This window comes from Etheostoma spectabile, chromosome 7, assembly GCF_008692095.1.
Source record: "Etheostoma spectabile isolate EspeVRDwgs_2016 chromosome 7, UIUC_Espe_1.0, whole genome shotgun sequence".
Classification (NCBI taxonomy): Eukaryota; Metazoa; Chordata; class Actinopteri; order Perciformes; family Percidae; genus Etheostoma; species Etheostoma spectabile.
This window is the reverse complement of record NC_045739.1, coordinates 17,119,650-17,134,232: the sequence shown is the minus strand read 5'-3', so window position 1 is coordinate 17,134,232 and position 14,583 is coordinate 17,119,650. Positions and strand designations below refer to the sequence as shown.

Sequence of the window (14,583 nt, the reverse complement as noted above, 5' to 3'; positions counted from 1 at the left end):
TATCATCCCGCGGGCCGCAATTGGCCCCCGGGCCGCGAGTTTGAGACCCATGCCCTAATCTATACTTTTATGACAATGGATTGAATAACAGGATGGAAGAGCAGGCTCACGAATCAGTTCACCTGTGATGCTGATCAGGGTCGTTAAATGCTTTTGTGTAATAGTCACCACTAGAGCACGCTCTGGCACAAAGTTGACCGGAACAGGTCACCCCTTTCAGACCAAACGTGGGTAGTCGTTGCCACTGGGTTCAGCGCACATCTGCGCCCTGCGCTCAAAGTTCAATCGGAAGCACACTGCTGCTTTGCTTTGCTCGATGCAGCGAAAATGGCGTGGCACAGTGGAAGCCATTGGACACACTGGGTTTCAGAGCAAAGCGTTGTCATTGCTGCCTTTGGTCTGAAAGGCCCTTATCTGAAGAGACAGAGCAGCAGAGAAGTAGAGCTGCCGTCCTAGCAAAATGCAACAACTGTGGACTGATAAAATAAATCTCTTGCATTGTCCTTCTCACTGTCAACAAGCTCTTGCATACAGTAAGAGTGCTACATTTTGTCTTTGTACATATCCATAGGCGAATGGTTAAGGGATGTCAGCAAAATCATTAGGAAATATCTTCCAGGGAACATGAATATCTGCATTAAATTCAAAACTCACGTTTGATAAAAGGAATGGACATAGAGACTGAACAACATTTCTCTCCTCAGGTCCAACTGCTGGCAGGTAAATGGTAATGTAGACATGCTAACACAACTTAATAAACACAGTGAGAGCATACCGAATACCAATGAAGGCACCATTTCTTTTGAGATCAGTATTTACCCCTATGTCATATGATTTGTTAACTTTTTCTACAGCCAAAATATATTACAAAAGTCATCGATTAATCCACAGTATCTGTCTGTACTTTACATCATGATGTAAATACTTATTACAAATATTACAAATTACAAATATCATTCAATTTTTTTTAATTTCTCATCTTTGGTAAAGAGTGGCTTACACATAATGATGATTATGCTTTGACATAGCAGGCTTTTACCTACGTAATAATGTTGACAGGTGCTAAAAAGTACCTGCTTTCAAATGTTGAGCTCTTGCGCAGTTTTCAACTAGGTTCAGGTTTAATGTATCTCTCCCCCTGCTTCTATCTTCATTTTCAACTCAGAGTTCATGTGGATTAAGCAGATGAAATCAATAAAGCGTAGTAGTTTTCCCCTGGATTCACCAGTTGATCGGTTTCATGGGACAAGCAGGTGGTCGTCATGGTCTATTCACTCTTCATCTACTCGTACAATTCTCTGTGAGGAGTGCTTTTTTTCTTCATCAAGACCTTAAACGACAGCAATACCGAACCCCCCATGTCCGAGGCACGTTTTCACAACTCTCTATTATTCAGATTAAGCCAATTTCTTTGGGCCTTATGATGCTATTAATAAAAGCTGCTTTACAGAATGATTGAATAGGCCTGACAGCGTATATCATTACCATTTAATTAATTACTTGTCAATTCCACCTTTGTGATGATTAAAAAGGATATCATTTGGTATTTCACTCTTTTTCATTTGGAAATGCCACTCTGCCACTCACTTTTTCCAATAAAGTCTAATTCGGATGAATTCCCAATGGGGCGAAGCAAAGACATGAATAATAGCATGCATGACTAAAACACGTAAAATTAGAAAAGGCAGAGAGCAGTATGTGGTCAGGACTGCATTGCTTGTGAACATGGCATAGAGGGGGGGAGAGATTATTATATACTGTATTCATTGTATGTTGACAATGTAACGCCATGGTCCATATGGTAAATGCAGAATTTCTAAAGCAAAAATTCTGTCAGAGCAACTACATGCTATACTCACCACTCTCCTAATAAATTTAAGTCACTGCCATTATGCAATTTTTCTATAGGGCTATTGAAGTAGCTGTCACTGAAATTTAACACTTCTTTCAATTGTTTCAAATCAAAAGTTTATCAGGAATGGGAGGGATTATGACCTGTGAGTCAATGAAAGGCGTTTTTTATGATAAATCTGTCTGAGTTTGCATTTACAGCGAGCAGCATAAACAACAAATGAGAACAGGAGCAGATCAGAAAACCGCGAGGACTAAAATATAACACACACACAATATGGGAAATTAGAAAAAAGGCCTCTGTCCTACATAAGCCTATTTCAAATTAAGCCTGCAATTGAGCTCATAAAAGGTCCTCGGCCCATATTCAAGAATTATTTGGTATACATTACACTAGTCCACATTATTATATGCCAATGCATGAATAAAATTAAATCAGCACATTATTCTAAATCAACAAGATCCTCACAACAAAAAGAAATTTCAGACTCACTGAAAAAAAAAGCTTTCACTGCTTTAGCTACCCTTCCTGTCACACTGCCACACATTTCTTCTCTTCTCTCACACTGTGTCGTCAACCTTTTTCAAGAAACCTTCCTTAACCTCTCGAGCTGAAATCTAAAAGCTGTATCTGCACACTGTCAACACACAAATATAGCCTGTCATTGAGTGTGCATTTTTGAGTCCATCCAGTTGGGATTTAGGTGTACATTTTCCAATCCATAGAAAAGCCATGTAATCCTTCTATTGAACTTGAGAATCCCAACATTTGGAGTTGCAGGGTTCTCACATGATGTCATTGATATACTCTACCTGTCCACCTCTCATTTCTGCCACCTTGCCTCATCACACATCCTGTCCACGCTCTGCTACACCTGTCTGTCTATATGTCTGCCTGCATGCATGAGTGCATGCCTTCTTGGCATGTGTGAGTGATTTTATATGCAGACATGCTTGTGTATGTGTGTGTGCATGTACGTGCGTGCGTGCATGGGCGTGTGTCTGTCCTTCCTATGAAATCTCTGCCAATGACTTCCTACAGCAAATGCCATAAGTAACTTCTGATTCACACAGTGAGCTTTAATGACCAAGCTTCACATCATACCCCCAACGAATAAGAGCGCTTACTTATTGCAGCTTGATGACATGTGCAAAGAAAGACAGAGAAAAGGTGAGAGGAGAAAAATCTCTAAATAAAAATTGAGGTGGAAGAGAGTGTGAGGTAGACAAGTAAGAGGAAAATTGATGAAAAGCAGAAAACGGTAAAACAGTGATAAAGAGCAAAGAGAGAAGTGTGAAGTGTAAGAAAGGCAGTGACCGTTTGAAGCAGAAACAAAGAAAAGTGCTTGCGATTCCTCCCTCCGCAAATTGATTCTGACTGTCGGCCAAAGCGCCTGATGGATATTTGAGCCTTGATTGGAATTTACATACCAGGCACAACCCTTACCCTCCCATCCCCAGCGCACCCAATAACCCACTGAGCTCTCAACCTACTTTGAGTGATAAGTGCTGGCATATTTAGCCCCAACAATGGCACTCTGCAGAGATTCTGAGGCCCAGAGAATGCTGCATTGTTTATGAGAGGGAGTATCATTTCAACAGTTGATTAATGGCGAGGAAGCTATCGTCAGCTGCCATCACACTGCATGGGCACGCCAGGCCCAAATTGGATGAGTGCGAGGGAAGAGAAAAAGGTGCTCAGTTGCTAGACGGAGTAGAACTATCACATCCACATATTTCACTTTGGCACAGTGTTTGCTTTGCAAGCCTGCACGCCTTCAGAAAATGGGAACTTTCAACAGCAGCAGCAGCCCCAGGGAGACATTCATTTTCCAACTCTACACATCAATCAAAGTAAACAGACAACATTACTTCATAATCTGAGGCTCCGAATGGAATATGATCGGATTATAAAACACTTGTAAATATTTCAGAGGCAGAAGAAGATTTGGGTGATAGTGAAACCGGATTTTCTTTTGAAAGCTAGAACAAATACAATTTCACAGCTTTCCTCACAATAACCTTCATGTTTTGGGAACAAGCTTTTCACGACATCCCTCAGTCCATACATTTACTCTCATCCCTCCTCTGTGTCCTAAGCCATACTAAATTAAATCTTTCTGATTTACAAGTTTCTCCATAGGAGTATGGGCTAACAGCAACACAAAGTGAAACAACTTCCTTGCTGGTCAGACAAATTCGTACCATTCAATACTCCATAATACATACAAGTGCATTAATCATATAGCATTTTATGCTTATTCATCAGTACCTAGTACTGTATCTGGGAACACAATAACAAAAGGCTCTCGCATATATCCATTAACAATCATGACTTGCACAATCAGGACAATCAGGGAATGGGAATCATTAATAATTCATGAAGAAGAGACTAAGGAGGTTAAGCAACAACATTTATTTTTGGCTTTGAGATCCATATGTGTGCCAAATAATATCAACCAAAATTCCATACTTTGATCACACAATGCCACGTGTGCCAGTTCAATGCAGTTGGAAGCTCTAAAAAGGCTAGTAGGTGGACCTTGAGTTGAGATCATTTTGTCACACCTAAGGAAGTTTGTTTGGTTGGTCTGTCCATCTGTTGGTATTCTATGTTGATAGCCATGGGCATGTCAGTATCTGGCAAATAAGAACTTCAACAATTTAGTGTCAAAAACAGCCTTGCAGTACTTGCCTATGTTGCCTGTGCGTATGTGCAGCCGGCCCCTGATAATGGTGTGGACCGTCATGGGGCTGAGGGTTGACTGTCGGCCCACATCTGCGCTAGTCAGCGGGGTGTCCTCTCCCACATAATCAGTGGTCAGCACCTCCACCTCGTGAAGGGCCTGCACTGCCGATTTACCTTGACGCAACATGTACTGGGGATGCAAAATACAGTAGGAGAAAAGGAAAAGAGATACAATTATACATAAGTATGTATGTTTAATACATACTTGTGTATAATTGTATCTCAAATGTGCTCATCATTGATGATTAAATGAAGACAGTCTGGCAAGAAAATGAAAGTACATATACAGTAGGAATGGGAGTTATTGCTAAATGAATGAATAAGGTCAAAACAGCACTGCCCAATAGTAAACTACTACTTTAATTTTTCCTTATTAAATGCTTTACAAATTGCATCAAATTGCTAAACAGATCAATTTTACATCAAGGTTGGCAAGGAAGTTTCTATCAAATATATAAATAGCAGAGTTGAAAAGACCTCAATTAAAAAAAAACTTATATGTGTGGTTTGTTTTTCACTTTTGGGATTAAAATAGGAGGGAAACTTGCTTGGTCAAATCCTTCAACACAGAGTACACAGGGAGCTAAATTAAATAGTACTTGGTTTGTTAAGCTGCCAAAACATTTTCAGATCTCATAAAATATAATCATTTGTATTTGTTCTTGTCCCAGTAGACATAGAGTAAAACCATTTATAACACTTATTAGGAAATGTTTTGTGTATTTGAGGAAAACTGGGTAGGTAGTGGTAGTTTTTGTATTTGACATTCTATTATAAAATGCAGTTTTCTCTGCAACACCTGGTTCACTCTATTAAATGTGTTAATATTCTGGAAATTCTGCCTGAATCCATGACAGATGCACTGCGTTACAATAAAGGTGTGTCACAAATTGACATTGCATGTGTAAGGATGTGTTTTATTTTTGGTTGATGCTTAACTCTGGGAGGTTCTTGTAAGAACACCACGTCAGTGGAAATTAAGAGGTTGTGAGTAATACAACAACTAATAATGAAAAATTATCACTTTCATCTCCATATATCTGTATCATAAGTCAACCTCAGTCTTTTACCTTGAGCTCGATGGCAGTGGAACCTATGAGGAGCAATGAGTCGCTGTTCCAGATGTCGATGTGCATGGTGTGGAGGGCCAGGTAGCGCAGGAACCAACGCTTCTCTCCTGGCTTCAAGAAACCCTCATCTACTCTGAAGTGCACCTGCAGACCTGGAGAGCCTGGAAAAGTAGAGAAAAGACTTCAGCATGGAGAGATAAACACATACGCAGTTCAAAAATGAATAATGTGATTAAAATAAGCAATGTTATGGTAGTTGATGGCTATTTCCTCCAGTTTAAAAAAGCAATCAGCCACTGAGAGCTTCATAGGCTGAATTAGTAAGTAAGCAAGCAAGTAAGTAAGTAAGTAAACTTAGTTATAAAGCACCTTTCAAAATCAGGGTAACTAGGTGCTGTACAGTGCAACACTGAGTAAAAATAGACAGTTAAAACAGGATGAAACAATATAGACAAAAACAATCATCAAATCATTAAGAATAAGGATATCATCTTCCTACAGAGATGGCTATCGAGCAACATCCACTAAAAATACGAGGAAAAAAATGGATGCGATAGATGTCGCTGTTTTGGTTGTTCTAACTCAACCTACATGAATAACAACTTTTACATAAAGTCATTTATGTAATATATTGTCATAAAAACCAAAATTAAAAGTGTTTAGTTATCTGCTCCTAGGAACCATTATAGCTTATGTTTCAACTGACACAAAGGTTCACACCTATAGTTATGTGGATCTACTGATTAGGATTGGTTACAGCAACAACCTGAAAGCCCAAGCTTTGATGTGGAGCTCTAATTGGTTAGCTGATTATTTGATTAATTGATTGACAGAACAGTAACTAGCAAGTATTTTAATAAATGGTTAATTGTTTAAATAATGTTTATCCAAACATTCCTCATTTTACCCTGTAAATTGTGGAAATGTGCTGCTTTTACATGACTTATTCCATATTTTCCTAACTGAATAAGTATTGGAGTGATGGTCAAGGAAAACAAGACATTTAAATCCGGCTAAAGAAAAGTGATATGTTGTTTCACTGACATTTTACAGACCAAAATATTAATCAAGGCAGTATTCATTAGATTAGTTGATAGTGAAAATAGTGTTGCAAACAAAATTTCAAAGACGTGGGAAGTGTAGGACACTGTGTTTTGTCTGTATCTCATAATTTGTCTATCTTTATTGAAGTGCAACACTAAGTCACCCATACACTACATTAATGCAATGGCAATACACAAACGTGGAGAAAAAGTCAGCGATCTGATCATTATCTTTGCCTTTTTCTATGATCAAGATGACTTTGAATTTGGAGGAAGACCCATAATGTCTGTAACCTGCTGTCTAACTTGTGGACAGATCTGAACTGGGGCGGTAGCCATCTACTGGGAGTCATTTGATCTGATGATTGTTCTGCATGGGAGTACAATAACCAGGAAATATGAGGCCATTTCAGCAAATAAGAAACACCCTAGGTTTCCCATAATTCAAGACGATAATGGCGCCTAACATGGCCAGAAAACCTCAAGAGTGATTATATGAACAGGAGGATAAAGTCATGGCTTTAATCAGCACATCTACAATGGACCCTTAGGAGGAGTTAATGCCCCCCTTCATCACTCAGAAGAAAGGTTTTTTTTCTTTTCAGAGAAAATACTTTACACACAGTTTGCGGACTGAAGCTGTTCTGAGGACAATGGGCAGTCGTAAATCTCTTAACATATTTAGCATTGATATTTTAGCCATTCGTTATTTTTATTTAGTAATACATTATTTAACTTTTGGGACATTTTTAAACGTAATTCGACAGGACAGCTAAAGACAAAGGGGGGGGGGCACGACATGCAGCAAAGGGAGTCAAACCCGGGCCTGCTGCGTCAAAGAGTAAACCTCTACACATAGGCGCCCGCTCTACCAACAGAGCTATCCGGCGCCCAGCCCGGTTATTTTGCCCCCTCCTGGAAGGTCACATGCAGGGACATGCACACGAGCCATTTCATTTTGATTAAATCAGATTAGAGTAAAAGCCCAGACTGATTTTGAGAATGTAAAACTGAGGACAGCTCTGCGATCCAACGACATGGATGACTCATCCTCTAACTTCAAATAACTCAAATGAAACAGACCCCATCAGAGATCCAACTTAGCTGGTGAGTGGGTATAATCCGTCAGCTGCAGCCCAAACCAAACCCAACCCGCAGCACTGTGTTAATGTTACGGCACACATGTATCAGAGGTGTAAGTGTGGGTCTATAAGCCAACTCAACTCCCACAGTTCTCCCCCAAAGCATTCCTGCAACTCCTTATCAAAGCCCCCACGCTGTCTTTATCCCCATAAGTTCAACGTGCGAAGAAGAGGCTGGCTGGATAGAAGTGGAGTAATGAGGACTTTTGGCACGCACATCCCACTATGCTGATTATCAAATGTCTATTTTTTCTGAGCATTTTAAGGACCTCTCATCTTGTCAGTATAACTTAATCTTAATCTTAAGTGAGAAAGTAATCAAAGCTCGAAGGTCCCTTACTTGTGTAGAACTTAAAGGAGAATTCCGGTCGATTTCAACACGTAGCTCTGCTGTTCGGAAATTTGGAGTGCTGTCAGTAGCAAGAAAAAAACGAAAACAATCGGTGCTGCCTACACCGTGTTATTCTCCTGCTAGAGTTAGCCCCCAACAGGCTTAAACAGGGCAAGTTTAAATGTGTTTTTAGCCTCTAAACATGTTCAAAATGTAATTACAAGTGCCTACCCCTGTGCAGTGATTCCTTCCGAGGGAACACAGCGAATCTGACTGCAGTAGATGTGAAAGTGCATAATAGTCGTGGTAATCCATACCTCTGTTTATTTCCTATTTTCCACACTAGTCGATTGTCAAACTCATACAATCCAGTATTCCAAAATGTATTTTTTTCCACAAGAAAACAATTTGCCGTTGTTATGTCCTTAGTAATGACTATGTAGAAAAAGTATGTAACCTGACACCTGACACATAGGTAGGCACTTGTAATGACATTTTGAGCATGTTTAGAGGCAAAAAACACGCCCTGTTTAAGCCTATTAGGTGCAAATTCTAGCAGGAGAATAACACGGTGTAGGCAGCACCGATTGGTTTTGTCTTTCTTGCTACTGACAACACTCCAAATTTCTAAACAACAGAGCTACATCTTGAAATCGACCGGAATTCTCCTTTAAGTTACATCATAGCAGGTGGTCCTTTGTGTGTGTGTGTGTGTGTGTGTGTGTGTGTGTGTGTGTGTGTTTTTGGTCTGGTGTTCACAGACAGGTGATGTCTGCTCCTGTCAGATCAAATCACCATGGCGTTCCACTGACACAAAAATCACTTCCAGGTAGGCAAATGGCCGTTGATTTGAACTGCGAAGATTTGTGAAATCTGCAAATTTATTTATCTCTGTTGTCATTTTCAGCCGTAAGTGTAACATTTAAAGATATATGCCTTTGAGAAAATTAAAGCTCAGATTGGCCAATCTGGAATCTTGCTCCTTATGACCTCATAAGGTTAGCTCCTCCTTCTCTGCTTTTCCTGCCCAGAGAATTTGGCCCACCCATGAGAGAGAGACATCATGGCTTTCAAACGAGCAAAGTGGCAGTTGGTCAAGGCCACACCCCCACCCTCCACCTTTCCCACTCCCCCTCTCCTCCTCAATAGCTACAGACACAGAAATGGCACATACTAAGGAGAGCTCTTTGTGTGACTGGCTCTAGTGGCTAATTCTGCACCAAGGCTGAATTTTGGGAAAGAGACTTCAGATTAGGGGACCACTGAGGCCTATATAAAAGCATCCAAAAAGCACCATGTCATGGGAATTTTGAAGTGAAAGTTCCACAGACAGATGCTGAGGAAAATCCACCCACGCTGGAATGGTTTTTCTGATCAGATATCTAAAATGAAAAAAAAAAAGAACAAAAACTGAAGAGGGGCACCTCCATTTTATCTAAGGTAGACAACAGTGACAACAGTATGAGGCTATTATGACTTAGAGTATGACTCTGTGGTGGCCTCTGCCATCCTTTATGCTGTGGTCTGCTAGAGAGGGGGAAGCTTGAACAGGAGCAAACTCAATAGACTGATCAGGAGAGCGTGCTCTGTCCTGGACTGTCCTCTGAACTCCATAGAGAAAGTGGGAAGAGAAGGATGTTAGCTAAGCTGACATCCATCATGGACATCACCTCTCACCCCTTACATGACACTGTGGAGTCCCTGAGCAGCTCCGTCAGCTGAAGACTGATACACCCACGATGTAAGAAGGAGAGGTACCGCTGTCAGGCTCTACAACACCTGCACCACCTGATGGCTCTATGTAATATGTACATAGATATCTGTAAATAGATGTATGTACATCTGTACATATTTATATTTTTACATACCTCACTATACGTTACTTTAAAATACTTTTTATATAATGCCACTTAACATTCATTCAGTACTTTTTGCATATTATTTTTTGTTTGCCTGTTGTTTGTTTGTTTGCTGTTTACTGTGGAAATACTGCTGCTGTCACAAGGGAATATCCCCATTGTTGGATGAATAAAGCATAATCTAATCTAATCTAATTTTCCAGACCTGTTTGGCAGATTTCAAGAAAGCTATAGAGACAAAGACCAAAGAAGTTTTGATAATACTGTGCTGCTTAACAAGTCTTTTCCCCAAACCTAACCTACACAGACTCCTTCACCTCCCCCTCTCCTCTCCCCAACCATTCGCAAACTCTCTCCACTTGGACCATTAGTTCACCCAGCACATTCTCGGCTTGTGTGCAGTGGACTACTGGCGATGAGAGCACAGAAGGAGAGCGGGAGAAAAGGAATGTGTATTTGTGCTCGCAAACGGGAAGGACCTGACAGATCTGGCCTTAGGGTTGTGTGTGTGTGTGTGTGTGTGTGTGTGTATGTGTGTGTGTGTGTGTGTGTGTGTAGCTATTCCCACTCCCCCCTAACCTGGATGGCCTGCCTGGTATGTACACAGCAGGCCAGGCAGGCTGAAAATCCTGCCGGGGATCAACAACTCTCAACAACGCTGTGAAGGCTGCAGGCAGAGAAAACAGTGAGGATGCACAGAGTGTACAGCTAGATAAAGAGACTGACGCAAACCAGGACATCACGGTAGACTGAGGCTACATTTGCCAACAAATCTGAGGGGAAAAAAAATGCATGTTGGCCACTTAAGGTTTCTCACTGCAATGTCAGGGATATGATGCGCAAACCATTACCACCTAAATGTAATTATCTGCAACAGTAGATACATTCATATGTTTCAGCAAGCTGCCCACACAGCAGGTAGATGTTTCTCACTTTGTGCATGATACTCAAGTGCCTGTTCACACAACATTCCCAGTTTAACTGTTTCTTGCATAAGAAAAAGTAGGCTTAAAATTTAACTGAGCCCTGAATTTGTATTAAGCCAAGTTATCACTAAACTTGCACTTCCCCATAGCTTAAGAACGCTTTCATGTCTGTGGTACAATCCAAAACAAACTTACGGCAATAACATGAAAGCTGATATGAGCAATTTAAGTTGCATGTTGGTCGCATTTGTAGTTGTAATAGAGCAAATTATATTTGAACTAGCGAAAGAATGAACTACAACACCACGGAATCATGCAAATAAACATTCTAAAGTGTGAAGGAAAATTAAGACCAGTTTAAAATGATTTAAGACCTAGAACACAATACTTAAGCGAATGCAAGACTTTTTAAGACCCCGCGGAAACCCTATTGACTCTACCGCTGGCAAACATTTCATCTCTTTTCAAAAGCCCTGTGAACCTTGTGTTCAATCGGAATTCACCTTAATAGATGCAACAAATCCAACTGGAGAGTCGCAGACATGCCAGTCAAGCACAGTCTGAACACGCCCACACAGACCTGAGAAGAATTCTAATCAGGAGGCAAATGAAAACAGCTGTGTGGGTGTACCGTGGCTGTGTAGGGCATATGCAGAATTATTCCCATCCCTTGCAAATAGTTGCAAAAAATAACACAGGTCACATATTGACCTGCTGTTACCATTTGCTAATCAGAACTTCCAGTGTGTCCCACTGCTGCATTTTCAGCAATTCTTTCTTGTTGCGGCTTCAAAATGCAAATGATTTCAAAGGGAGCAAATTAGGTATTTGTTTGCTCCCTGGTGAATTATTTTAGCTGTCACTTCCTACAGTTTAACCATTTTAATGGCTTGCACATAATTGTAAAAATTGTACACCTGTTGTCTTGCTGAAATAAATCGTGGAGACAGAACACTTCAATTGCTGTGTGAGCTAACTTATATTAAGTAAACAGCAGGACGCCATGTCTCACTTCCTTTCTGAGTCTGTTTAGTGCCACAATGGGAAAGAGGAAGTTAGGGAGTGAAGGAGCTGATTGTCTGCTGTATCATAAAATGACTGCTTTCCTCTTGTATGTGGTGGGAAAGAAATATGCAACAAAGCTGCATTTGGCAAATTCACATGTTTGGGACCCCAACTTTAAAATTCAGGAATTATAGTGTTAACCCATTTACTATGTCAGTGCACAAACAAAGTTTGGGCTTTTGCTCTCACATTTCCATGTATCATGTCCTGTGTAGAGAGAGATGATTTCCTGTCTGGGATATTCCTTTTTTGCAATCAACTTGATCAAATGCAAGTGTACTTGATAGCTGGATTGAAAGACATTTTCTGAGAACTAATGCGTAAATGAAACATTACATAAAAGGGTTGTCCACCCACCGCCTCAACAGGCTTAAAGAATTCAATGGGTTTTCAAATACTCATACTGAATGATGAGCACTCAGTGGATCATTGATCATGTACAATAATTGGATCATTCATATTTTTGTAATTCACTTAAACTGAAGCTAAGAGTGGGCTCAATGTTTTATATTAACATTCATTTGTCCGATTAGGGACTAAAAGATTACAAAAGACTAAAAAAAATGTAAAATGTAGTAGTTTGCCATTATATTGTACCTGAAATAGAAAAAAAATATTTTACAATGGTGCTATAAATTAAGTAAAAGTGGTTGGTTTAAATGAATGACAAAAACATACAGTGATCATGGAGGGGTGTCACAGAGTGCTCCTTCTTTCGACAAAGAGCCTACAGCAATGCTAGCGGCTCTTTGACCATGTACTTTGGCAAAGCTACACTTTCAGCAAATGCAAGCATCCCACCATGCTCACAGTGACAATGCTAACATGTTGATGTTCACCAGGTATATTGTTTACAATGTTCACCATGTTTGTTCAGCATCTCAGCATGCTAACCTTTGCAAATTCCGCATTAAACACAAACAACGGCTGAGGCTGATGGGAATGCCATTCATTTTCCAGGTATTTGTTCATTAACCAAAGTACTGAAGTATTGCTGAAACATTTTATTAATGGCAACAAATGTCAACCCCATGCTGGTGCTAGAGGAAAAGTCCCAGGGTTTTCTTAAGTCATTAGGATTCATTCTTTGGGCACTATGAATGTCCAATTGTTGTTATTTCAGTCTGAAAAGTGGTGGAGAGACTGTCACACTGACAGACCGTTACTGACATCCCTAGAGGCATGTCACAAGCATGGCTAAAAAATATTTTGCCATATACAAACATTGTCTTGTTACTAGACAATAACCAAGGATTTGGACTTGGAGTGAGTTACTTACGGTGCTAACATTAATTAGCTCCAGTTGATATAATCAGCCTTTCTGTCATTGACATCTATAAATGACAAGCCTGCTAATGTTAACTGAATGTTTTGAAAATTGCTCTTTAGTAACTCTCTATAGCAACAAAAGAGACCATTGAAAAATAAAACACACACATATACATATGTATACATATACATACATACATATGTATACACACACACACACACACACACACACACACACACACACACACACACACACACACACACATATATATATTTATAGTATATAAACAGGAAGAGAACACCTAACAAGCAGTCTGAAGCCAGCTCAAACTTCAAGGATTGTTTGAGCATTGAAGGCTAGAAAAGTTTCTACAGTAATTTTACACAGAGATTGGCAACACGAGTGAATAAGGAGACAGAATAAGGAGACACTACAGTTGAAAAACTAACAAAAGGAAAAGACAAACTTTGTCAAGGCCACACTGAATACTAAGAGCTCATCTCAACAATCAAACATGGACTAGGTAGCAGACAGTGCAGCCTCGGGGTGGAAGACTCACAAACTACTAAAAAAATACAAAAATCAATCAACTCAATACCAAACATTTTACAAAGGAGCCTGTTTTTGGGTCACACACCTTCACAATGACCTAGAGCAAAGCAACAGAAAGGCTTAATACAGAGGAGCTTAAACGTATTGACAATTTGCGGTTTGACATTGCAAAGTCAAAATCATTACCTTAGATCTAAATACAGTGACTGGAATTGAGCCATTCATACACACAATTCCAAAATGTTAATCAACTACCACTGCTCTTGAAGTGAGGAACGGTAACTTTACTTTTGTGAAGGTCTACATTGTAGCTACAACTATTGATTATTACTATAAAGGGAGATTCTACCAGTTACAAAATCCTAAGCTTTAAAAGTGTTTGCCTACACCGCAAAATCATAAAGTAGTGTACATTTTCTTGGCCACTTGGGGGTTCTGCCTTGAGGGCATACCACTAGGCACTGCCTAGATGGCGACGGCCAGAGCCACCGAGAAACGCCCGCCTTGAGTTTCATTTTGGCTCTTTAGAAACCTGTGGATGAAGTCACAGGACTATGTCCATAGTTGATACAGTCTATGGTTTGAACAGTGTTGCATTTTGTCCCTGCAGTTTTGTCTGTTGTCTTTTCTGGTTTAGCAATTACAGTGAGGGGAAAAAAGTATTTGATCCCCTGCTGATTTTGTACATTTACCCACTGACAAAGAAATGATCAGTCTATAATTTT

The 14,583-nt window shown here is 40.0% G+C and overlaps 1 protein-coding gene across 4 annotated transcripts in view; it reads right to left on the bottom strand.

The window, feature by feature from the left end:
• Positions 1 to 14,583, bottom strand: part of nphp4 (nephronophthisis 4) — a 161,331-nt gene that overhangs the window by 41,459 nt on the left and 105,289 nt on the right. For all 4 annotated transcript variants that reach the window (XM_032519956.1, XM_032519960.1, XM_032519959.1 and 1 more), the window contains exons 17-18: positions 5,671 to 5,831; positions 4,547 to 4,730 (exon numbers count right to left, since the gene is read on the bottom strand). In XM_032519956.1, coding sequence (XP_032375847.1) covers positions 4,547 to 4,730; positions 5,671 to 5,831 — 345 coding nt within the window. The remainder of the gene's footprint in view (positions 1 to 4,546; positions 4,731 to 5,670; positions 5,832 to 14,583) is intronic.